Raw genomic sequence first — 24,047 nt, forward strand, 5'->3', positions numbered from 1 at the left:
TGTAATTGAATGAAAACTAGAAAATGTCCAAACTGGAATAAACTTTAATTGTGTAGGTAATGTTTAATGACAGAAAATGAGCATCGACTCTCCTCCCCAGCCTCTTGGGAAACAACCCCAGGTGCAGACGGCGCTGTTTAGTTGTAGGTCATGTATCTTGGGGTGGCGCTGAACTTGGCGTAGGACTTGATGACCTTGTTGACCGCCTCCAGGAAGTCCTTCTCAGTGGCGATCTTCCGGCGGGCGCGGATGGCGAACATACCCGCCTCCGTGCACACGCTGCGAATCTCGGCACCTGATAGGACAAAACAAACGGTGTGATTGTTTCAGATTGACTACCTTGCATCCCAAATATGTCTTAACAGGGTGTGGGCTACATGGTTGGAGCCAGTCATTGGGCTGCAGTAGAGAGTGCAGGGTAGAGAATTCCAACACAGCCTTTATACATGTCAGTTACTAAAAATAGTGGTGCCCCCTTGTGTCGCATCACCGGAACAACACGGTGTTGGGTCATCTTACCTGTGCTGTTGGGACAGAGACGAGCCAGCAGCTCGAAGCGGATGTCTCTCTCCACGCTCATGGAGCGGGCATGGATCTTGAAGATGTGAGTACGACCCTGAAACAACACCTCATTCTTTACCACACTGCCAGGCCACTCTACATTCATATCTTCACTATTCATCCAGTAGGAATAATTGTTGGCAGCTAACTTCATTCGCTACTCATGCATTTTTTATTACCACCTAAGCTATTCCTCTGCATATTCACCAAGTCAGGAAGGAGTCAGGCTACGTTCCAAATGGCACCCTGTTCCCTAATATAGTGCACTACTTTTGACCAGCCAAATGGAACCCTCTTCCCTAATATAGCGCACTACTTTTGACCAGCCAAATGGCACCCTGTTCCCTAATATAGTGCACTACTTTAGACCAGGATCCAAAGGGAATAGGGTGCCATTAGGGACTGGAGTCAGAGGTCAGAGTTACTCCCGTTCTAATCAGACATGGTATTAACCTCCAGGTCTGGCAGGCTGAACTCAATCTTCCTGTCCAGTCGCCCGGGCCTCATGAGGGCGGGGTCCAGGGTGTCGGGCCGGTTGGTGGCCATCAGGACCTTGATGTTCCCCCTGGGGTCGAAGCCGTCCAGCTGGTTGATGAGCTCCAGCATGGTCCTCTGGACCTCATTGTCCCCACCGGCACCATCATCAAAACGGGCCCCTACAAGACAAGACACAACCCATATGGAAGTCGAGGCACAACCACAGACAGGGCTACTATTTCTGGTGACAAGATGAGCACCCTGTGCACGTCAAGCTGCCTCCTGCCCTATGGGTTGTTCTGGCTCAGACAAGGCTACTTACTACCACTTCTTGTGAAATGCATAAATGTGTTCTTTTATAGAGTTGTCTTGCATTTAAATCAGTACACAAGTTTTTATTTTTTAAGTGCTGACCTCCAATAGCGTCAATTTCGTCGAAGAAGATGAGACATGCCTTCTTGGTTCTGGCCATCTCGAAAAGCTCCCGCACCATTCTGGCACCCTGAGGAAGAGAAACAAGTACAGAGAACAAGGTAAGCTTACACCGATTCAGGACCACATTCCTGAGTTAATTCTCCATCATCCTGAGTTCTCAAATCTATTCAAATACAACTTGATTGTGACTAGCTCTGGGTTGAAGTTTACCCTAGATACAGATCTAGGATCAGCTTCCCATCCTCCGACCCTAACCATTATTGGGGGAAATTCTAAACTGACCCAAGATCAGTGTCTAGGGGCAACTTCACTCTCCACCAATGTGACTCACCTCTCCCACGTATTTCTGGACCAGCTCTGAGCCGATGACCCTGATGAAGCAGGCATCGGTGCGGTTGGCCACGGCTCTGGCACACAGGGTTTTACCTGTACCAGGTGGGCCGAACAACAGAACCCCCTTCGGGGGCTCAATACCCAGGTTGACAAACCTCTCGGGCTGAAAGCAGAACAGACAACGAGAGGAGACATAAGCAGAGGTACAAAGGATCTAATATGTTTTAAGTGTACAAGATGTCTAATAACCCTGCCACAAATGCAGGAAATCTGAGGGCACTCGCCCATGTCTTTATTGCCTTATTGATACCTTCTCATTTAAAATGTCACAAATGTATAGTTTATACATATTTTGTGATATTCGGTGGAGTGATTATAAATGACAAATTGAGACACTTACATGGAGCAGTGGGGTCTCCACCACCTCCCTGAGCTTCTCAATCTGCTCTTTACATCCACCCACGTCACTGTAGGTCACATCAGGCTTCTCCTCCACCTAGTAGACAGGAACAGAGACAGGGAGAGACATTGCTGTTAGTTCAGGTAGCTACAATACTTTGACAAGCATCCTTATTTCAGGCCATGGTAGTAAACATTAAGCACCAAGCAGGGAGGCACTACTTGAGGTGTATTCACTAGGAACCAAACGGGGAGGGACCTACCTGAATTTGTCCAATAGAAACTCTGTTTCAAAGAATTTCCCGTTTGCAGTAAAAAGTTTCAGTAGCAAAAATGTTTTGGGCTAATGATTACACCACAGAACTTGAACAAGAAGAAACATTTATTTTTTCTGTTGCAAAAAGTTTTGCTACTGTGTGCCCTAATGAATAAAAACCCCTTTCTCAAAACAGATGTTGGCCTTCATTGCACTGATCTGAAAGCGCTGACCGGGTGAAAGCCAACCTAATCGATGAGCTTCCACCATATTGTTTTCACCCATCAAGTACTTTTCCAATCGTTGCAGATGAAGGTGAGGAAACAGATCTTGAATTGAGATCAAGCGGTTGTGTCACGTCTTACCTGCATCATAGTGACTGTGGGGTCAATCTTGGGAGGCAGAGGAATGTGGATCTGGTACTTGTTTCTGTCCACACTAAAATATAAAACACAAGATACTTAAGTATCTAACAATAATACTGTACCTATGCAATATTGGACATCGGCACACGTGATTCCTATTGGAGTAAGATATCACCCTTCATCCTTACCCGACTCTCATACCCTCCTCTATGTCAGTGGGGGCCACCTGGTCACTCAGGTCCACCACAAACTTGGCAAACTGCTTCACATTGATGATGTACTTTGGATCTTCAGAGTCAGCATTGATGATCTTTGTGCATCTGCCACAACAAAATACAACAAGCATGTGGGTGTTTAGCTCAAACTAGAAAACAAAACCTAATAAAAAAATATCCATTGTTTTTTAAGACGGTTAAGTCTATTAAATTATGTTGGTGAGATACAGTAAATTGAGAAGTGTGCCATACCTTGCCACCTGCAGTGGCTGCTCGCTCTGCAGAGTCTGTTTGTCTGCAGCCAGATCCCAAAGTGCAGGGGGAGCCAGGCCAGTGTCCGATTCCTTAATGCCTGCATTGTTAGATAGCTGAGGTTAGTGCACATACGCTACCTGTCAGACATGAAAGCAACAAATAACAGATGTTCTGCTATCACTAAGGAAAAGAAAGCCACATTCTAAATATTTTCTAGCATCGTGGGAGGGTAGATTTTTTTATTTTCACCTTTATTTAACCAGGTAGGCTAGTCGAGAACAACTTCTCATTTACAACTGTGACCTGAAAACTCAATGTAATCCCTACTCAATATACACTACATGTTTAATGAGTGATAATGCACATGGATGTTACGTATAATCACATTGCTGCCTACCGGTTAGTTCATTGATCTTCTTGAGCAGGTTTTGGATGTCATCTTCCACTTGCTTAATCTGTCTGGAGTAAGTGCTCTGGCCCTGTTCACAACCAGCAATACAAAGATGTCAGTCACAAAGAATTGCATGTTATGTAGTTGTTCTAGCAGATAATGACATTTCAAAATCAGTGATAATCAACCTTTAATCAATAGGTAATTACTGGAAAATGAATTGGCCTGCCCTACACCATTAGACAACATCACAGGGGTCATTATGATTATAGTTAGGCCTACAAGATGTAAAATAGCAATCAATTAATGTACAGGTATAAACTAGCTCATACTTACATAAGTTTTCAATAAGGCAATGTCTCCTTCATCCAAAGCTGGAGGGCAAAAATACATCTCAATTTGAATTTACATAACATTCACGAAGAACCAATTCGTAGCTATTAAATATGCAAATATTATTATTTTTATAATAGCTTGTCTTTACATCCAGGCATAATTGATAACAATTTAAAGAACCCACTGTGACTTAGGTGTCTAAAACAAAACTGGCAAATTGTTCATTAGTCAAGGCTAGCTAACATTAGCCCTGGCTAGATAACTAATGACATTAAGCCATACTGGTAAAGATCACCGTGGCTTGTTTGATTTTTGTTAAGTACCTATCTAGGTCATATTGTTATTAACTAGCTAGCTTTGTTAACGTATTCACATTAAATGACTTAAATTAGCCATCCTAGCTAACTGTCGTACTGACCAAGCTAGCTAATAAACAGTGGTTCTCAAAAATATAATCACATACATCTGATAGGTTTATCCTCCTCTTCTTTGGCATCTTTGATTTTCCTTTGATCGCCTCCCAAATAATCTGGCATTGCTAATGTTATTCTGTGAATAAAGTTTTACTAGAAGATTTTGTGCTTCAGCACAACAAGGATTACACAGCAGGTTTGTTACTTCCGCTGTGCACAATTAACCGGAAATGGGGGTCGGACCTTTATTTGACGACCATTGTCATAATGTTCCAAGTTTTTTATAAATATTTTATACAACCAATGTATTTTATACAACCAATATCTGTTCAAATGTATGAATATTCTTAACATATTTAAGCGACATACTTAACACTAGTATAACAGTCGTTTGTGAGAAGATCGTCTCTGAAATTTAAAAGTATTATTTAGGAACTAAATATAAGGTATCTTATGTGGGATTTCGGAATTATAAGAGTGTAAGCCAGGTCTACCCAGTAAGGCACTTGTAAAAGCAGGCCCATGTGGTGTGCTGAAAAACCGGGCGACATACTAGCACTTTAGAAAACATTTAACTGAATACATTTCACAGCTGAATGTTATAGCACACCTTTCCAATATGCTAATAGAAGCATTAGAAGGGGATGTTACAGTCGTCTACTGTAATGCCATTGCTGGTAAGCATTGAATGAGAGTGAAATTACTGCTGATACTGACACAATTCGCTATCATGTAGCTAGCTAGCAATCAACTATGCTAGTTAACTACCGGTATATCAGAGAACAGCTAACGTTAGCTAGTTATCGCATACTAGTATGAAGTGTTATTTAATTCATATTGTTAATATAATCATTGTAGCTAGCTAACGTTAATGTCTATGAAAATCGTTACGCTAACTAGCTAAATGACTAAGAGGGACATAATTTATGTTGTGCATGTGTTTGCTGTTGCTGAATCTTAGTTTTGAATGCTGCACAGATTTGTTCATATACTGTAGCCCCACATAGCTAGCTATAACACTTACCATGGCAATTGTTTGTTCATTTGTGGACATTTAGTGATACTTACAAAAAAAAAATGAGGACAACACTCAACTTATTAAAGGATATTTGACAGTCCTAGCTCACACTTACTCATACAAAATGTATGTTTTGATAACAAGTTTGAAGTTTGGCAGGTTGCAGAATGTTATTCTCAGAGAGATAATGCAGCCAGATGGAGGGGATAATGGTTGCCCTCCTCTCCCTCAGCCTCAGTGCAGATCGAGGTGGAACCTGTTGGTCGGTGGTTCGAGGCCTTTCTGAAGAGGAGGAACAGGAATGTATCGGCCTCCTTCCAGGAGCTTGAGGAAGAGGAGGAGCTGTCTGAGGAATCTGAGGATGAAGAGCTGCAGCTGGAGGATTTCCCCCTGCTGAGAACACTGGACCCCAAAGACTGGAAGGTAGTCAGGTGTATTCATTTTGCCGATTGAAAATAATTTCTTAAACTGAAACGGGGATAAACATACCTGAATTTGTCCAATCGAAACACTCGTTTGCAACTGTTGGACTAATAATTACACCCTAGATCAGCTAGATGCATGCAAGAAGTGTGCAAGGCGGTATTAAATGGGTCACTTCGTTATTTCTTCTCTTGACCTGTTGTAGCAACCTCATGATGGGTATGGGAAAAATTGTTGTATCGTGTAGTAGCCTACACCTATTGACGTTACGTTGAGCTGGGTGAATGGAATATGAATGACAGTCATCCAATATGCTGTAATAGAAATAAGGCCATGCTCATAATTAAAATCGTCCTCCCTCATCTTAAACAGCACCGACTGCCACTGAGTTAGACGTTATATCAGTGGGACCTCCCTTCAGAACCATTAGGAACACTGTATTGAATTCTACTTTTGGGAGTACGTAGTAAAGGATGTCTTCCCCCTTTGGCTTTTCTCTTTTCAGAATCAAGATCACTATGCTGTCCTTGGACTGGCTCATATGAGGTACAAGGCGACACAGAAACAAATCAAAGCTGCCCGTGAGTATTTCCATGTGTGCTGTTGTCTTCTGAACCACATTATATTTGTTGACCATAAGGTTTCTCTGACATGACTTCCAGAGTTCGTTAGAATAGCAGCTTGTTTTACCGCAGTATATTAAGTGTAATGTTTTTCAACAGACAAGGCAATGGTGCTGAAGCATCACCCTGACAAAAGGAAAGCTGCGGGAGAGCTGATTGTAGAAGGAGACGGTGACTACTTCACCTGTATAACTAAAGGTAAGGACATTGAAAAACGTGGTCAGCAATGTCAAAGTCATGGTTTATTCAAATCTTGCAGGGATCACATGCACATCCTAAAAAAAGTATGTCCCTTTGGATAACTGTCTTATATAGGTGTTATACCTCACAGTACTCCCTCTGTATACAAATACAATGATTATAGTATGAAATATAGTATTGTTTAACAGAAGGTTGCTGGCATCAATATCTTAGGTGTCACCTACTGCCAATGTTCCCTTGAGCAACAAACTCAACCCCCTAAACTGCTCATTGGGCACTGCAGCTGCCCTCTGCTCCAGCCGAATGTGTGTTTGTGTGTGTGTATATCGGGAGGGATGGTGTTGGATAAATGCAAAAGACTGATATCTATCTGGTGGACTAATAAAGTAGATGTTATCTCTTATCATTGGAGGCTAAACATTCTGTTTCAGCTCCTATTAACAATAGTATTTTGTGTTTTTATCTCATACCAGCTATAGAGATTCTGTCAGATCCTGTGAAGCGAAGAGCATTTGACAGTGTAGATCCTACCTTTGACAACGCTGTGCCTTCAAAGGGCGAAGGCAAAGAGAACTTCTTTGAGGCGTATGCTCCCGTTTTTGAGAGAAATGCCCGGTGGTCTTCTAAAAAACACGTTCCCAGACTTGGCACTATGGATTCCTCTTTTGAGGATGTGGATCATTTTTATTCTGTTTGGTAAGTAAGACCATCACTGGCCATCAGCATTGGCCATTGTGCGGAAAATGCCTTTGAGTTTAAACTATGAACTACAAGGGAATTACTGCTCTTTCAGCCAAAGTATTCTGAATATGGAACTTATTTCAGACATGCGGTGTATTGCAACTTCTCACAATGATTTGATATTTCTTGTTCATTTATTTGAATTGTGAATTTGTTTCCCATTCATAATCTCAATCAAGGTACAACTTTGACTCGTGGAGAGAGTTTTCTTATTTGGATGAAGAGGAAAAGGACAAGGCAGAATGGTGGGTAATATCAGAACATGGTGGGTAATATCAGAACATGGTGGGTAATATCAGAACATGGTGGGTAATATCAGAACATGGTGGGTAATATCAGAACATGGTGGGTGGAATGCACTGTCATATATGTATGTATTGTAGATGTTTTATTGTCACCAGGTACAGTAGAATGTGTTGCTTTACAGGGTTAGCCATAGTACAGTGCCCCCTGGAGCAAATTAGGGTTAAGTGCCTTGCTCAAGTGCACATCAACCTTTTTTTTTTTTTTTTCTTCAAATAGTCAGATCAGGGATTCGAACCAGGGACCTTTCGGTTACTGGCCCAGAGCTCTAACCGCTAGGCTGCCTGTGTCTTCCATTCTCAGTAGTGTCTTATTTGTATGCTTTCATCTGTTGAATTCAGTCGTGATGAGAGGAGATGGATTGAAAAGCAGAATCGTGCAGCCAGAGCCACCAGGAAGAAGGAAGAGATGAATAGACTACGGACGCTTGTTGGTAAGGCCCACTAGACATGCATACCTGTTCTTACATGAACAATAGAAAATGACTAACTCAACTGAAATACCTGGCAGATGGGTTCATGGAATGACACTGTTTGGGTGCGTTTCTGTTGAAAGACACGGCCTACAGCCTTGATCCCAGGATAAAGAAATTCAAAGATGATGAGAAGGCCAGAAAGGAGAATGAGAAGAAGGCCAAAGCAGACGCCAAGAGGAAAGAGCAGGAAGAGAAGGAGCGGGTCAGTCCGACACATTAGAACATACATTTTGTTTTATTTTTGCCTCTCCTTTGTGTCCAGATTGTTTCTGCGTAGACTTCAATGTGTTTCTGACTGTGTTGGTATCAGGCTCGGCAGGCAGAGCTGGATGCTGCACGGCTGGCCAAAGAGAAGGAGGAAGAGGAGGCCAAACTGGTTGCCCAGCAGGCCAAGAAGGAGAAGGAGATCCAAAAGAAGGCCATCAAGAAAGAGAGGCAGAAACTGAGGACAACTTGCAAGGTGCTGCTTGAATGGGGTGGCCTCTCTCCAGGGAATTAATGAACAGTTGCTGATTAGTGTGCAAGATTGTAATGCTGTTAAAGGTACCCCAACTCATCTTAGTATTTTCCTGTCCTCTTGTTTTGTTTTCCCCTGAAGAACTGGAATTACTTTGGTGACAATGAATCTGATAGTGTGAAAATGATGGAAGATGTGGAGAAACTTTGTGACCGTTTGGAGCTTGTGAGGTAAAGGATATTAATTGAAATTCGCCTTATTGGTAATACTTTATACAAATCTGGAGTTGAACTCAATACAGTGGGAATCACTTTCTTTCTCCAGTCTGCAATCCCTGAATGAAGGATTGGCATTGGGTTCAAAGGAGGAGGGCAAGGTAGCGGTGGAGAAGCAGGTAGAGAGCACCACATGATGACTGGGTATAAATATGGTACACAGCTTCCATCTGTACCACTGACATTGTTTTGTGTGTACAGGTGCAGGAGGTGAATGCCCAGCTGCAAAAGGAGAAGGATGCGGAGGTGCAGGCCAGGCAAGCTGTCCGCACTACCGTACAAGCCAGCGGAGGAGGCGGGGGCGGAGGAAAGGGCTGGAATGAGGAAGAGCTCCCGCTGCTCATCAAAGCAGTCAACTTGTTCCCTGCTGGAACCAATGCCAGGTACCCTCCCAGGGCTGCTTTCAACAGGGCACAATGTTGAAGTAGAAATATGTAGAACAAACGGGCCTAAAAATACATAACGAACTTGCCTCTTACATGTAGAATAAGGAATCCACTCTATTCATGACATTTCTGTATTGACATAGGAAACACACTTTTTCATTTGAACAATGGTACAAGTTCAATATTCATGACATTTCTATCTGCAATGTTTGCCTAATGAACTTGGCTGTGTTCTGTCCATGAAGTGTAACATTCCACTGCTGGTGTAGATGGCCTTGCAGATTTCATGCTTTTACTTTTCAAGTGATTCATCTTTCGTTGTTTCTATCCTGTAGATGGGAAGTCATTGCCAACTACATGAACTTGCACTCCACCAGTGGCATCAAAAGGACGGCCAAAGATGTTATCAACAAAGCCAAGAACTTACAAAAGCTTGGTGAGCAACTGTCATGTCACCAGATGTAGGAGCCTTTGTCAGTGTAATTCTCTGCAAAACACGTTTGAAACTTTGCCACTTTTTCAGAACCCGGGCAGAAAGATGAGATTAACAAGAAGGCCTTTGAGAAGTTTAACAAAGAGCATGCAGCCGTGCCCCAGACAGTGGACAACGCAGTGCCCTCTGAGAGATTTGACGGTGAGTGGTCATTCAGTAGGTAATTTTTGCTTGCACAAAAGCCCACTGGATTTATACCCATGACTGAAAGTATTTTGTAACTGTCTCCATACTTTCTACACTTGAGGATCTGATTAAGCAATATGGGATGGGGGGGGGGGTGTGTAGTAGTGACTACGGGTTCTTTCTGGATATGTTTCCTAGTGTGATCCATTCACTGTCCTCTTCAATTCTCACTGCTTCAGGTGCTGAAGCCAACACTGCATCCTGGACCACTGAGGAGCAGAAGCTTCTAGAGCAGGCCTTGAAGACCTACCCAGTCAGCACCCCAGAGAGGTGGGAGAAGATTGCTGCAGCTGTGCCCGGACGTACCAAGAAGGACTGTATGAAGAGATATAAGGTAAGCTGGACCTTGTTATTGTTAATCCTTCTGTGTGTGGTTTCAATCCCTGTTTGTATGTACAATTTAGATGACATGTCGACGCTGTAGCATTCTAAAGCCGAGATACAATCTGATCACGTTTAGTCTGCACCTTTTTTAAAGGCAATGTTTGTGGAGCCCGAATTCACGGTAACCGCTGCATAGCGCACATGTCGACTCAATGGGAAGTGACCTTTTAAAAGGGCTCTACTGCTGATCAGATTGAATGCCTGCCTAAAGCTAGTTCTCTCCTCTACAGGAACTGGTGGAGATGGTCAAAGCCAAGAAGGCCGCCCAGGAACAAGTTGGCAGTAAAAGCAGAAAATGACAAGACAAAGAGCCCCATGTTCTTCTTTTAACGTTATTGTGTTGGTCTTTATTTTATAATAAAATTCAAAGAAACCACAACTTAAACTCTGTAAAAGTTTATATGTTTATATATTGTACAGTTGGCTGCTCGCTGTTATTAACTTTCCTAAGTATCTAAAGAGAGCGCCAATTCTCAGGTTCTCATCCAGTACATCCCACTGCGAATTCGGTTGTAGTCTGGGAGCTGCTCAATTGGTCCTGAAAAAAAGGAGGGAAATGTACTAAATGCTCTTTATACCACACCAGTTTTGTAGGTAGTCAACCATCAGTTCTGCCCTAGCAGCACAGGTAAGGTCTTGACTGAGTGCAATATTGTATGTATTGTTTTGGCAACGAATGAAGTGTGTATATTTGTAGCTGAAATTGCATAACTTTGTTTGACGACCCCTAATAGCCTTAATTTGGAGGGGGGGGGGGAAATGCAAGTAAACAGAATGAATCAGAATCTGTTCTCAATAACAATAGAAATCACAACGTACCGACTGCTGCGATGGCAGGCGATTTGTCATAGATGTATTTTGTACACACGTCCTTGATGGTCTTTGCATCTATGGCCTTCGAGGGACATAAAAATATTTAAAATAAAGACACTGCAATTTCCCAACACAGTCCACAAGTGTCTTTGCTATGTTAATCACAGCTTACGTTTGGGGTCGAAACATTCATTTACTCACATCAATTCTGGCCTCCAGTTCATGCAGAGGGATCCTACGGCTGTAACAAAGCATCTGTCTGCCGATGTCCTCACAGATGGGGGTGGATCCTAGAAAAAAGGTCCATTTGATTTTACGATCATTGGCAGGGTTGGCTAAATACCTCCCATATAAATTGAAATGTCAATGTGTCTGCAGATAAGTGGGTACCCCTGAAAGTCCATTGGTAATTCAAACCCTAATCACGTGGCCTTACCGTCAAGATGCAAAAGCATGTTTGTCTTGAGGAGGTTCTTGGCTCTTGCAACTTCGTTCTCAGTAACGCTAGTGCAGAGTGACATCCTGAGGTGAACAAAAGTAAACGTCAGTCATATTTATTGGACAGAAGTCATAGTATGAACTGAGCGGCAACCCCCTTTCACACTACCGTGCTGACCCAAACTATGCTGGGTCAGATTTTCTTCACATTGTCCTTTTCAGCCCTGTTCCAGCATAACCAGGTCCGCTTGGTTTGACTGCCCACTCAGGTGACAGCTGTGCTCACCATTCCAGCTGGGCGAAGTGCATCATCTCGTTGATGGTGCCAGGCTCACACACCATGTAGAGTCCCCACAGGCCTGTGTCGGTGTAACAGGTGTTGAAAGACTGGAAGCTGTGGCACAAGTTGCCCTGGCATGCCATCTGTGCCAGCTTGCTGGAGAGATTCTGGCAAAGGTCAATACACAGATTGTAAGAGGTGGAATCGACCTGGAAGGAGTCCCGGTGCCTGGGAACATGAATGAGAACTTACCACACCCCCACCAAAGGAGCGGTCCCAGTTGCCGATGAGTGTGTTTGCCACCATAAGGGGAATGGTATCGGGGTGCGACCAGCCCACTGCTTCCACAGCAATGGCAATGTGTGCCAGGGGCATCTTGTCATCACGAACTCGGATCTATCCAACAATGAAATCAAATTGTCCAATATACAAGGGGAAATTCCACAGTAAGTGACTCATTTCACAAACAAAAACCAACTACTGAAAAGTTAAACAAACCATACAACTTTATGCACAAGGACTACTTTGAACATTTAACAAAAGCACTGTTCAAGTAAGAGAATGACGGTTTGCCATTTTGTTACCAAACTTTTTATCTGCACATTTATTTGTGCATAGTTGTTTGAAATACATTCTAAAGTGAAATCTGAGTGTCACTCTTACCATGGAATTGCCCATGGGGAGCAAGTTTGCCTGTTGGAGATAAACATTAAGGGCCTTCAATCTCACCTCACTTCCAGTAAAGTCACATTGTGGGAAAGTTGGAGCCTCTCCCTTGTATCTGGCAGGAAGATTCCCAAAGTGGTACTTGGCCAAATCTATCAATTCATTGTGTGAAACCCCTGTTCAAAAGACAACAGTAGAATCATTGGAAGATATTTTGTGCTATTTGTCAATGACAGTGTACATTGTGTGATTTTGACCAATTGTGTAGGCATTGCCTACTAATTGGTTGATGTCATTGGAAACATCTTTATTACTACAAAACATAAGCATGCCATTTTCACAAATGTTGGGATGGTGCTCTTTTAAGAGGAGAAAACCTACCCCCAGCAGCAGCCAACACTATTCTCGGTCCTTTGTAGTGAGTCGTGATGTATTCAACAAGGTCTCCTCTGTTTATTGTTCTATAAACACAGACAGCAGAAATGTCACTGCATATCCCCTGTGGTTTCTATGAAGCAAACTGGTCTGAGATGACAGTTAAGTAGTTGACAGGAATAACCAAGTCTAGGGGTGTATTAGTCAGTAGTGAGCAATTCACAACATCGCAGATATAAAGGTATACAGTTAACCGGATGCCCTGTTCTGCACAGTACATTTCTTTAACATTCTGTAACATTGTTCTCGTGAGTAGGTTTATGTTCATTAGGCACAAAACGGAAGAAAACAGACTGTATCCGAGTGGGACTAGGCTTCCTGGTCCAATAAGGAATGCAGATTTTTTTGTTTTCAGTTGCAAAACATTTCCCATTCTGTGCCGTAATGAACCCATGCCTCAGCTGAGGCAGTCGAGAGTCCTACTTGATGTTCTCCGTAGGGCCCAGGATGGTTCTGCCCAACGCTGTGGCTTGATAAGCTGTGGCGTGGAGGTAATCAAACACCACTTCCTGCAGGTTGGTCTCTACTTCCTGCATCTCTCGGAGGATGACCCCTCGCTCTCGCTCGATCTCTGCTCCCCCCAATGTGCTGTTCTGGATGATGTCTGCCAGGATCTCTACCGCTGGAGAACAAGGGAGGGGGAGCATTATAAATGAAATGGTCTCCGCCACACCGAAGATTCTTAATTTCTTATAGCAAAATGTCCACTATCCATCTGTGGCCACACACAGTTCAGTGACAAGACAGTGGAGCAAATCTCTACAGTCAGTGGTCATACCTCTGGGAAGGTCCTTTGTGAATGCTTTGGCGTAATACACAGTCTGCTCCCTCGAGGTGTAAGCATTCAGATGGGCCCCCATATTTTCAATCTCCAGCTCCAGGTCAAGCTGGGAGCGCTTCCTTGTACCCTGCCAGACGCACATCACAGATGAACAGACATGTCAAACGGCAACAAATATGGTCATGGACATTGGTTGCGATTTTTAGTGGTTGTAGCACTTGTCATCTAACCTTGAAAGCCATGTGTTCCAAGAAATGAGCAGTGCCATTGTTCCTCTCATTCTCATAACGACTCCCTGCATCTATCCAGAGACCAACCTGCAAGGCACCAATTGATGACATCCGACTTCAGCACACATATAGTAGACAGATTGTACTTAACAGTGGGAGGATCTCTGTTACTCACTGTGCAAGTCGAAAGACCGGAATCCTCAGATGCAACACGTAGTCCATTTTCTAAGGTGGTAACCTTGGTTTCAGGGACATTTAACATCACTTGGTTGGCGGCCTGCGTAGCCAATAGTCTGTGTGAACCAACAATGGACTGCAATGAGAAGGGTGGAAGTGAGTACTATTAGCGACTTGCATTTGCAAGTTTTACTTGGCAGGGCATTACAGTTTATTCTAGTGTAGACTATAAAAAAAATATCTAGATAATGCTACTGGTTTGAAGTAAGTTGTATGATCATTTCACACGCAGAGTCAATTATCACTAGAAGGAATTTTTCGACTTCATCAAAGCTTCAGGACATGCAGAACACAGGCAATGCTGCCTGGATATCCCTCTGCATTAGCTACTATAGTTAGCTAAGTATCTGTTATTGATAATTCTACCAAGGCTTACAGGCTAAAATGGTCACCCTTCTGGATATCGAGACTTACCCTGGTTAAGACATTAGTCTTCAATAAATTCCGTTTTACAAGATATCTCCCAGCGGAGGTAAGGCGATGTAAGGACGTCGCCATGTTGATTATTTGTGACATGGCTATTGCGCAAGTGCGATTATTCAGTGAGCTGCCGTAATGAGCATGTAACACGCCCACCAGCATTTGCCATGTCATTATGATTTGTAAAATGTCATATTCATAAATATACATTTACAAATGTAGCTATAAATGGCCACCCAGACTATTTGCATTACCACCCCCAACCCCCACACACACACACTTCTACACTGCTGCTACTCTCTGTTATTATCTATACATAGTCACTTTAATAACTCTACCTACATATACATATAACCTCAATTACCTCAACACCGGTGTCCCCGCATATTGACTCTACCGGTTCCGCCCGTATATAGCCCCGCTATTGTTATTTACTGCTGCTCTTTAATGATTTGTTATCTATTACTTTCATTAGGTATTTTCTTAAAACTGCATTGTTGGTTAAGGGCTTGTAAGTAAACATTTCACTGTACACCTGTTGTATTCGGCACATTTGACAAATTCAATTTGATTTGATTGGATCAGTTTGGTATTTGGTATTTTATTAGGATCCCCATTAGCTGTTGCAAAAGCAGCAGCTACTCTTCCTGGGGTCCACACAAAACATGAAACATAATACAGAATGACATAATACAGAACTTGAATAGATAAGAACAGCTCAAGGACAAAACTGCATATAGTTTTTAAAAAGGCACATGTAGCCTACATATCAATGCATACACACAAACTATCTAGGTCAATTAGGGGAGAGGCGTTGTTCCGCGAGGTGTTGCTTTCTCTGTTTTAGTTAAATAATGACCATGTTTATCTCTCAGTGCCACAAGAATGATGCAAGTGAAGTTTAGTCTAGTGCTGTAGGTTGGTTATCTTTGAATGCAGGTAATCATTCTTAAAGTCATTGCTTAATGTATTGAGTTTATATATAGTGTACCTATGCTGGGGTTAAGATTTGTCAAATATTTCAGCGTTAGTCTATTGGGATATTGCAGTGATCTTATTTTGTTAAACTCATACCAAATATGGTTTGAATATGATTTGTGGTTTTGGAATTGTTGTTTTAACTGTTTTGCTATTGACTCCTTGTGCATCCTTTTGAGCGTGTTCATCAAGTAGTTCATCAAGTAGTTCATCAAGTAGTTACTTGTGTTGTGGTGTGAATTTGGGAAGGTTTAGGAATTGTATTGATTGTAATGTGCAAACTGAAATACAACTACAGTTAAGTCCTTACACCATTAGTTAAGGCAATTCATTAGAATATATATACAAAATCTGAAGTCAATCTGATTTATGGTTCATGAGAAGATTTTATAAATGATTTTAAGCATTAGCATATATGGTACAATATGTACAGTTGAAGTCAGAAGTTTACATATACTTAGGTTGCAGTCATTAAAACTCGTTGTTCAACCACTCCACAAATGTCTTGTTAACAAACTATATTTTTGGGAAGTCGGTTAGGACATCTACTTTGTGCATGACACAAGTAATTTTTCCAACAATAGTTTACAGACAGATTATTTCACTTGTAATTCACTGTATCACAATTCCAGTGTGTCAGAAGTTTACATGCACTAAGTTGCCTGTGCCTTTAAACAGCTTGGAAAAATCCAGAAAATTATGTCATGGCTTTAGAAGCTTCTGATAAGCTAATTGACATAATTTGAGTCAATTGGAAGTGTACCTGTGGATGTATTTCAAGGCCTACCTTCAAACTCAGTGCCACTTTGCTTGACATCATGGGAAAATCAAAATAAATCAGCCAAGACATCATAAAAAAAAACAGTTTCATCTTTGGGAGCAATTTCCAAATGCCTGAAGGTACCACGTTCATCTGTACAAACAATAGTAAGCAAGTATAAACACCATGGGGACCACACAGTCGTCATCCCGCTCAGGAAGGAGACACGTTCTGTCTCCATGAGATTAACGTACTTTGGTGTGAAAAGTGCAAAAGAATCACAGAATAATAGCAAAGGACCTTGTGAAGATGCTAGAGGAAACAGGTACAAAAGTATCTATATCCACAGTAAAAACGAGTCCTATATCGACATAACCTGAAAGGCCGCTCAGCAAGGAAGAAGCCACTGCTCCAAAACTGCCATAAAAAAGCCAGACTATGGTTTGCAACTGCGCATGGGGACAGAGATTGTACTTTTTGGCGAAATGTCCTCTGGTCTGTTGAAACAAAAATATAACTGTTTGGCCATAATGAATATTGTTATGTTTGGAGGAAAAAGGGGGAGGCTTGCAAGATGAAGAACATCATACCAACTGTGAAGCATGGGGGTGGCAGCATCATGTTGTAGGGGTGCTTTGCTGCGGGAGGGACTGGTTCACTTCACAAAATAGATGGCATCATGAGAAAGGAAAATTATGTGGATATATTTAAGCAACATCTCAAGACATTAGTCAGGAAGTTAAAGCTTGGTTACAAATTGGTCTTCCAAATGGACAATGATCCCAAGCATACTTCCAAAGTTGTGGAAAAATGGCTTAAGGACAACAAAGTCAAGGTATTGGAGTGGCCATCACAAGCCCTGACCTCAATCCTATAGAAAATTTGTTGGCAGAACTGAAAAAGCCTGTGCGAGCAAGGAGGCCTACAAACATGACTCTGTTACACAAGCTCTGTCAGGAGGAATGGGACAAACTTATTGTGGGAAGCTTGTGGAAGGCTACCTGAAACGTTTGACCTAAGTTAAACAATTTAAAGGCAATGCTACCAAATACTAATTGAGTGAATGTAAACTTCTGACCCACTGGGAATGTGATGAAAGAAATAAAAGCTGAAATAAATCACTCTCTCTACTATTTTTCTGACATTTCACATTCTTAAAATAAAGTGGTGATCCTAACTGACCTAAGACAGGGATGTTTTACTCTGATTAAATGTCAGGAATTGTGAAAAACTGAGTTTAAATATATTTGGCTAAGGTGTATGTAAACTTCCGACTTCAACTGTACATCTTGTTAATGTCTTTGATGACCCTTAAAGATTTCATGTTGATAGGTCATTGTGTAGTGGATTTAAATGGACACTTAAAATCTGATTTCCTGATTCATCAATAACTCAGCCATCTCTTAACCAATCCCTTATCTAAAATTAAGTCGAGATATACCATGGGCCTACATGCCAAATTTGGTGTTAATTGTACTTATGGGTCATGAGAATATGTTTTTTTCCCCCAAAGATTTTCCCAACATGGAGGAAAATCTATCCTGACGGACCTTATGGGCCCTTGAGGCGAATGTGTTCAGCGTGAGGAAAGACACCAACATTCCACGTTTCTAAGTATCTAAGTCAAACGATGGATATGAGGTTTTAAGTGAGACTGCTTATAACGGTGGCATTCTTTTTGACCAACGTAGTCATGGCCTTTAGTTTTTGTGTGCCAAATTTGAAAAAGAGTTACCAATCTATGCTTACGTTTTTTGGCCATGTCAACAATAACACAGTTCAGAGAATAACAATAGGCTTCACAGGTAAAACATTTCTAATTTAGCAGGTGCTCTTCTCCAGGGATCTAGTGCAGGGCGGCAGGTAGCCTAGTGGTTAGCGCATTGGGCCAGTAACCAAAAGGTTGGTGGATTAAATCCCTGAGCTGACAAGGTGCAGTTAACCCACTGTTTCTAGGCTGTCATTGTCAATAATAATTTGTACTCATTGCCTAGTTAAATAATTTTTTATATATATATATATCCAGACCAGCTAGGGCTAAGTACCTTGCTCAAGGGCACATTGACATACTTTTCACCTAGTTGTCTCAGGGATTTGAACCAGCAACCTTTTGGTTACTGTCCCAATACCCTTAAGTGCTAGCCTTCCTGCTGCCAAGAACCCCTAAAAAAAGTTTATTTGCCCACACTTTTAAGCTAATACAACAGCTGGAAAACCCATACACCCGCATAAAAGCGCACATATTCTAAAATTCTAAATATCTATGTCTAGAATTTAGAGCAGGCTCGTACCTAGTGCCTTTCTGTGGAACATCCTGAACTTACTACTGATATCCAGTAGATGGCAGCCTGATCAAACTCCAGTACCTTTGCAGAATTGTAATAGCACTATGGAGATTTTTGTGCCTCAAATATTGCATGAGGTCGTCTTGAGCATGTATATTAATGCCTTGCATATCCTGACTCTGCCAATTTATAGTTAATACATTTTGATGGTGGTATTTTCATCAACTGATGTCCCTGTTTTGAAATGTAGCCTATTATTGTTATCCAATAAAACAAAATTGGAGAAAAAGTAGACTAACCTGGGTTATTGCGGATCTGATTGAATCCTAGTCTTCTTATTATGTCCCCCTTGTAGTTCAAGGTAGGCTAAAGTGTGGCCCGCTTTTTCGTGGGTAGGACTAGTCTAATTGAATACTGTTTACAGCTGTTGCTGTTCATTGCTGTAAATCAGAAAATGGGACACATTTGAAACACAACTTTGTCCTTTATGTCCATAGTATTACAATTGTCGCATTATTCGACATATCTCCTGTTGGTCTGAAGGGGTTAAATTCAGGAGAACACCGATCCTTGTTACAGTTTTGAGAATTTATCCACTACATACAGATAAATCAAGCAGTGAAACCACCATTTCATGTACCGTTTGCCTCTCAAATGAGGGTTTTACTAAAGCAAAACTGAAAGGATGATTCTCTGTAAAGTAACATTCCCTGCTAAAAGATTGTATCTAATTAAGGTATTTTAAGTCTTGTGTTGAGTTCAGCTGCTTCAGGCTAGAATAAAAGGCATTTTTCAACACTGTATCGCCTTGGAAATGATCATTATCTCGGTACATGGCTCACCCATGAAAGTGTCTGCTTTCAGTCAGACGGCAGCGTTTGATATTCCCACCAGTAATGGCTGTGTCCATATTTGCTGTGGGATGTTTCTCTTATAATGAGCCGCCTCTGCTTCCATAACTGCAGCAATTAGACAAATTTAGGTGAAATACATTTGATCTGTATTTCTGCACCCATGAACACTTCCATACATTTGCTATAATGATACTGTATCTTAATTTAATGACTTGAATTCATATGTGAGTGTAGTAGAATAGCAATCCTGAGTTATTTTTATAGGCTATTTCCAATCAACATTGGTATATGGACGATACTGAGGAAGTTTTGAGGTGAGAGAAATTCTGTCTTGTCTTAGTCTCAGGATGACTCTGGTCTCAGGACCTCTGTGTCTGTCACCTGGCAACAATCTTGTTGCTTGGATACAACATGCTGTGATTTATTTTCATGAGATCAAATAGGCTGGAGTTGAAAGACTTGTAGGCTAGAACAGGAGGCGGTGTTGTATTGCATACGATGTGAATGTATTGAGGTGATCATACAGTCCTTTGTTCTTTGTGATGCATGGTCCATCCTGTGATTAGAACCTCCAGCATCACTTGGGTTAGAAGTAGAGGGAGGGGAGTGGTGGGGTTTGAGGTAGGTGAGGTTTGAGGTAAGGTTAGGTTAGGGTTAACTTCTTTGGCATACTGGTTATTGTTCAGAATTTCGGATGACTGATGTTCCCAAAGTAAACTGCCTGTTACTCAGGCCCAGAAGCTAGGATATGCATATAATTGGTAGTATTGGATGGAAAACACTCTGAAGTTTCTAAAACTGGTAAAATAATGTCTGTGAGTATATCAGACCTGATATAGCAGGCGAAAATCCAAGGAAATCCATCCATTTTTTTTTTTTTTAGGTCACAGGCCATTTCAATGCTAGCTTATGGGATATACAAATAGATAGGACCCAGATTGCAGTTCCCATGGCTTACACTAGATGCCAACAGTCTTTAGAAAGGGTTACAGGCTTGGTTTTTGAAAAATTAGCAAGTAGTTGTAGTTTTTCCAAGGTGTCTCTCATTAGAAAAGTAGTCTTGTTGGTGCACGCTCTTCGTTATTTATCTTCCCTATTGAACATACTATTCTCTGTCTTAAATATTATTGTTTATTTAGATATTAGAGTACCTGAGGATTAATTAGAAACATCATTTTTTGGATTCGTTTGTATGCATGTTGAACGAGTGGATTACTGAGATCATTGGCGCCAACTAAACTGACTTTTTTGGATATAAATAAGGACTTTATCGATCAAAACTACCATTCATTGTGTAGCTGGGACCCTTGGGATTGCAAACAGAGGAAGTTCTTCAAAGGTAAGTGATTTATTTTATCGCTATTTGTGATTTTGTGACGTCTGTGCTGGTTGAAAAAGTATTTTGATGTGGGGCCCTGTCCTCAGATAATTGCATGGTATGCTTTCGCTGTAAAGCCTTTTTGAAATCTGACAACACGGTTGGATTAACAAGAAGTTAAGCTTTTAAATGGTGTATGACACTTGTATTTTCATGAATGTTTAATATTACGATGTTTGTATTTTGAATTTTGTGCTATGCAATTTCGCCGGATGTTGTCCCGCTAGCGGTGAATGCGCCCAAACAGGTTTTAAGGTTGTGGTTGTGGTTGAGGCTAGGGTTAGGGTTGAGTCGGAGTGTGGACATGAATGTACAGTAGGGTTAGAATTGTGGTTGTGGGGTTGGGGTTGAGCCGGAGTGTGGACATGAAGCTAGGGTTAGGATTGTGGTTGAGGTTAAGGGTTGGGCCAGTGTGTGGAGATGAAGCTAGGGTTAGGGTCAGGGTAACAGAGAGCATAGCCACGGGAAGTAGTGGTGCTGAGGATGCTGCAATTTCGATTTCGAAAATTGCAGCACCCCAAAACATCTTCCCATGGCCATGACAGAGTCTGTAGTCTGTAATACAGCGAATTTAGCAAACAAGGCATTTGTGTTGAGTGCATAGATGCTGTCATCTTTATGCATGTCTGCATTGAACCAATATGGACCATGTAAAATGTTATGGTATTGCTTTGCTTAATAAATAACATATTTGTAATATATATAAATATTTTTAATTCTAAAAGTCAAAGGGGTTTTTGGAAAATCTGGGAATTTTGGGAAAGTTACTGGAATTTTGCAACCCTGATAAACCCAATGCTTAAGTATGGGAATGTCTAGGGTCCTGATAAACCTTATGCTTAAGTATGGGCAGTCTAGGGTCCTGATAAAATAATTACGGGGAAGATGGCCAACAGGAATAAGTCAGGGAAGATGGCCAACAGGAATAAGTCAGGGAAGATGGCCAACAGGAATAAGTCAGGGAAGATGGCCAACAGGAATAAGTCAGGGAAGATGGCCAACAGGAATAAGTCAGGGAAGATGGCCAACAGGAATAAGTCAGGGAAGATGGCCAACAGGAATAAGTCAGGGAAGATGGCCAACAGGAGTAAGTCAGGGAAGATGGCCAACAGGAATAAGTCAGGGAAGATGGCCAACAGGAATAAGTCAGGGAAGATGGCCAACAGGAATAAGTCAGGGAAGATGGCCAACAGGAGTAAGTCAGGGAAGATGGCCAACAGGAATAAGTCAGGGAAGATGGCCAACAGGAATAAGTAAGGGAAGATGGCCAACAGGAGTAAGTCAGGGAAGATGGCCAACAGGAGTGAGAACACTTAATCACATCACATGAACCATGTTTAAACGATTCCTTGCTAGTTTTTAGAAAGAAAAATCCCAGTCTGGCCCCATTTTCTTTAAATAGCCTGCTATTTTAAGGTTGACTTCGCTTGCATGGGGTTTCCTGGATTTTCTTATCAGTCCTACCCAGATATACATTAGTTTTTGCCCATGGGTCTCTCAATACTGACATCACAGGTTTCCGAGGCTCTGAAGCATATTGGCATCTTTCATGAGGTCCTATCCCAAATTATAGGGGACATATATTCCCATTTGGCCATATTGTAATCAGGCTGAAAGCAGTGTGTCCTTAGGCCTACACTAAATTTGAATGAGGATTGTGGAAACAAGTGGAAAAATACTAAGCCAACAGAGAGACACAGTAATTGAAGGAACAATTACATTTACAGCTATTTATAATTAGTGCATTCATCTTAAAATAGCTAGGTGAGACAACAGTGCATCACAGTTATAGCATGTCCATTTTCCCTGAACGAAGTATTTACGTCGGGGGCGCCGTGAAAGTTATTTAAGATAGAGGCAGTGTTTCAGACATTTTAGAAAAATGGGCAGAGACTCCGCTGGGGGTAGCTTGTTTCACCATTGGGTGGGAGGGCCAAGAGACAGGAGGTGGTGGAACAAAGTGCTCTGGTTGGGATGTAGGGTTTGAGCATAGCCTGAAGGTAAGGAGGTGCAGTTCCCCTTGTTGCTCCGTAGGCAAGCACCAGGGTCTTGGAGATGATGTGAGCTTCGACAGGAAGCAAGGGGACTGTGCGGAGGAGCGGGGTGACATGGGAGAACTTAGGAAGGTTGAACACCGGACGGGCAGCAGCATTCTGGATAATTTGATAGCACAAGTGGGGAGCCCAGCCTACAGAGAGTTGCAGTAGTCTAGACAGAAGATACAGTTGAAGTCGGAAGTTTACATACACCTAAACCAAATAGATTTAAACTCAGTTTTTCACAATTCCTGACATTTAATCCTAGGAAAAATTCCATGTCTTACGGTCAGTTAGGATCACCACTTTATTTTAAGAATGTGAAATGTCAATAATAGTAGAGAGAATTATTTATTTCAGCTTTTATTTCTTTCATCACATTCCCAGTGGGTCAGAAGTTTACAAACACTCAGTTAGTATTTGGTAGCATTGTCTTTAAATGGTTTATCTTGGGTCAAATGTTTCTGCTAGCCTTCCACAAGCTTCCAACAATAAGCTGGGTGAATTTTGGCCCATTCCTCCTGACAGAACTGGTGTAACTGAGTCAGGTTTGTAGGCCTCCTTGCTCGCACACGCTTTTTCAGTTCTGCCCACACATTTTTTATAGGGTTGAGGTCGGGGCTTTGTGATGACCACTCCAATACCTTGACTTTGTTGTCCTTAAGCCATTTCGCCACAACTTTGGAAGTATGCTTGGGGTCATTGTCCATTTGGAAGAACCATTTGACCCAAGCTTTAACTTCCTGACTGATGTCTTGAGATGTTAGTTCAATATATCCGCATAATTTTCCTTTCTCATGATTCCATCTATTGTGTGAAGTGCACCAGTCCCTCCCACAGCAAAGCACCCCCACAACATGATGCTGCCACCCCCATGGTTCACAGTTGGGATGATGTTCTTTGGCTTGCAAGCCTCCCCCTTTTTCCTCCAAAGATAACAATGGTCATTTGGCCAAACAGTTCTATTTTTGTTTCATCAGACATTTCTCCAAAAGGTACGATCTTTGTCGGCATGTGCAAACTGTAGTCTGGCTTTTTAATGGCAGTTTTGGAGC

At 41.8% G+C, this 24,047-nt stretch overlaps 3 protein-coding genes across 3 annotated transcripts; 1 reads left to right on the forward strand and 2 right to left on the reverse strand.

Moving 5' to 3' along the window:
* Positions 1-26: 26 nt before the first annotated feature.
* On the reverse strand, positions 27-4,700 carry LOC110490619 (26S proteasome regulatory subunit 7). Its single transcript, XM_036945111.2, has 12 exons — positions 4,487-4,700; positions 4,024-4,061; positions 3,694-3,775; positions 3,294-3,393; positions 3,015-3,146; positions 2,827-2,899; positions 2,207-2,302; positions 1,805-1,969; positions 1,453-1,540; positions 1,015-1,217; positions 520-616; positions 27-295 (listed from the first exon to the last, which is right to left on the reverse strand). The coding sequence occupies exons 1-12, from the start codon at positions 4,557-4,559 to the stop codon at positions 138-140; spliced, it is 1,305 nt and encodes a 434-aa protein (XP_036801006.1). The 5' UTR covers positions 4,560-4,700; the 3' UTR covers positions 27-137.
* Positions 4,701-4,891: 191 nt separating this feature from the next.
* LOC110490618 (DnaJ (Hsp40) homolog, subfamily C, member 2) lies at positions 4,892-10,786 on the forward strand. Its single transcript, XM_036945109.2, has 16 exons — positions 4,892-5,113; positions 5,687-5,877; positions 6,383-6,458; positions 6,600-6,698; positions 7,175-7,397; positions 7,622-7,687; positions 8,087-8,178; positions 8,301-8,422; positions 8,531-8,680; positions 8,819-8,907; positions 9,002-9,071; positions 9,154-9,335; positions 9,674-9,774; positions 9,862-9,972; positions 10,197-10,351; positions 10,632-10,786. The coding sequence occupies exons 1-16, from the start codon at positions 5,056-5,058 to the stop codon at positions 10,698-10,700; spliced, it is 1,854 nt and encodes a 617-aa protein (XP_036801004.1). The 5' UTR covers positions 4,892-5,055; the 3' UTR covers positions 10,701-10,786.
* Positions 10,726-14,829, reverse strand: LOC110490620 (mitochondrial-processing peptidase subunit beta). Its single transcript, XM_036945110.2, has 13 exons — positions 14,696-14,829; positions 14,220-14,357; positions 14,045-14,131; positions 13,812-13,941; positions 13,457-13,655; positions 12,980-13,059; positions 12,662-12,774; positions 12,185-12,328; positions 11,939-12,099; positions 11,651-11,736; positions 11,416-11,504; positions 11,221-11,296; positions 10,726-10,939 (listed from the first exon to the last, which is right to left on the reverse strand). The coding sequence occupies exons 1-13, from the start codon at positions 14,795-14,797 to the stop codon at positions 10,875-10,877; spliced, it is 1,470 nt and encodes a 489-aa protein (XP_036801005.2). The 5' UTR covers positions 14,798-14,829; the 3' UTR covers positions 10,726-10,874.
* Positions 14,830-24,047: the final 9,218 nt, after the last annotated feature.

This window comes from Oncorhynchus mykiss, chromosome 15 (assembly GCF_057628025.1).
Source record: "Oncorhynchus mykiss isolate SJ-2025 chromosome 15, ASM5762802v1, whole genome shotgun sequence".
NCBI lineage: Eukaryota > Metazoa > Chordata > Actinopteri > Salmoniformes > Salmonidae > Oncorhynchus > Oncorhynchus mykiss.

Bases quoted from the DNA above. Each gene is read 5' to 3' on its own strand.
- LOC110490619 (XM_036945111.2), bottom strand. From the start codon at position 4,559: ATGCCAGATTATTTGGGAGGCGATCAAAGGAAAATCAAAGATGCCAAA. The intron at 3,394-3,693 runs GTAGGCAGCAAT...CTAACAATGCAG, and splicing joins GAAGATCAATGAACTAACCG to GCATTAAGGAATCGGACACT. The intron at 2,303-2,826 runs GTAAGACGTGAC...CCTGTCTACTAG, and splicing joins CCACAGTCACTATGATGCAG to GTGGAGGAGAAGCCTGATGT.
- LOC110490620 (XM_036945110.2), bottom strand. From the start codon at position 14,797: ATGTCACAAATAATCAACATGGCGACGTCCTTACATCGCCTTACCTCC. The intron at 12,329-12,661 runs GTGAGATTGAAG...ATTGTTGGATAG, and splicing joins GTGACTTTACTGGAAGTGAG to ATCCGAGTTCGTGATGACAA. The intron at 11,505-11,650 runs GTAAGGCCACGT...CCTTTTTTCTAG, and splicing joins CATGCTTTTGCATCTTGACG to GATCCACCCCCATCTGTGAG.
- LOC110490618 (XM_036945109.2), top strand. From the start codon at position 5,056: ATGCTAATAGAAGCATTAGAAGGGGATGTTACAGTCGTCTACTGTAAT. The intron at 7,398-7,621 runs GTAAGTAAGACC...ATCTCAATCAAG, and splicing joins GATCATTTTTATTCTGTTTG to GTACAACTTTGACTCGTGGA. The intron at 7,688-8,086 runs GTGGGTAATATC...TGTTGAATTCAG, and splicing joins GAAAAGGACAAGGCAGAATG to TCGTGATGAGAGGAGATGGA.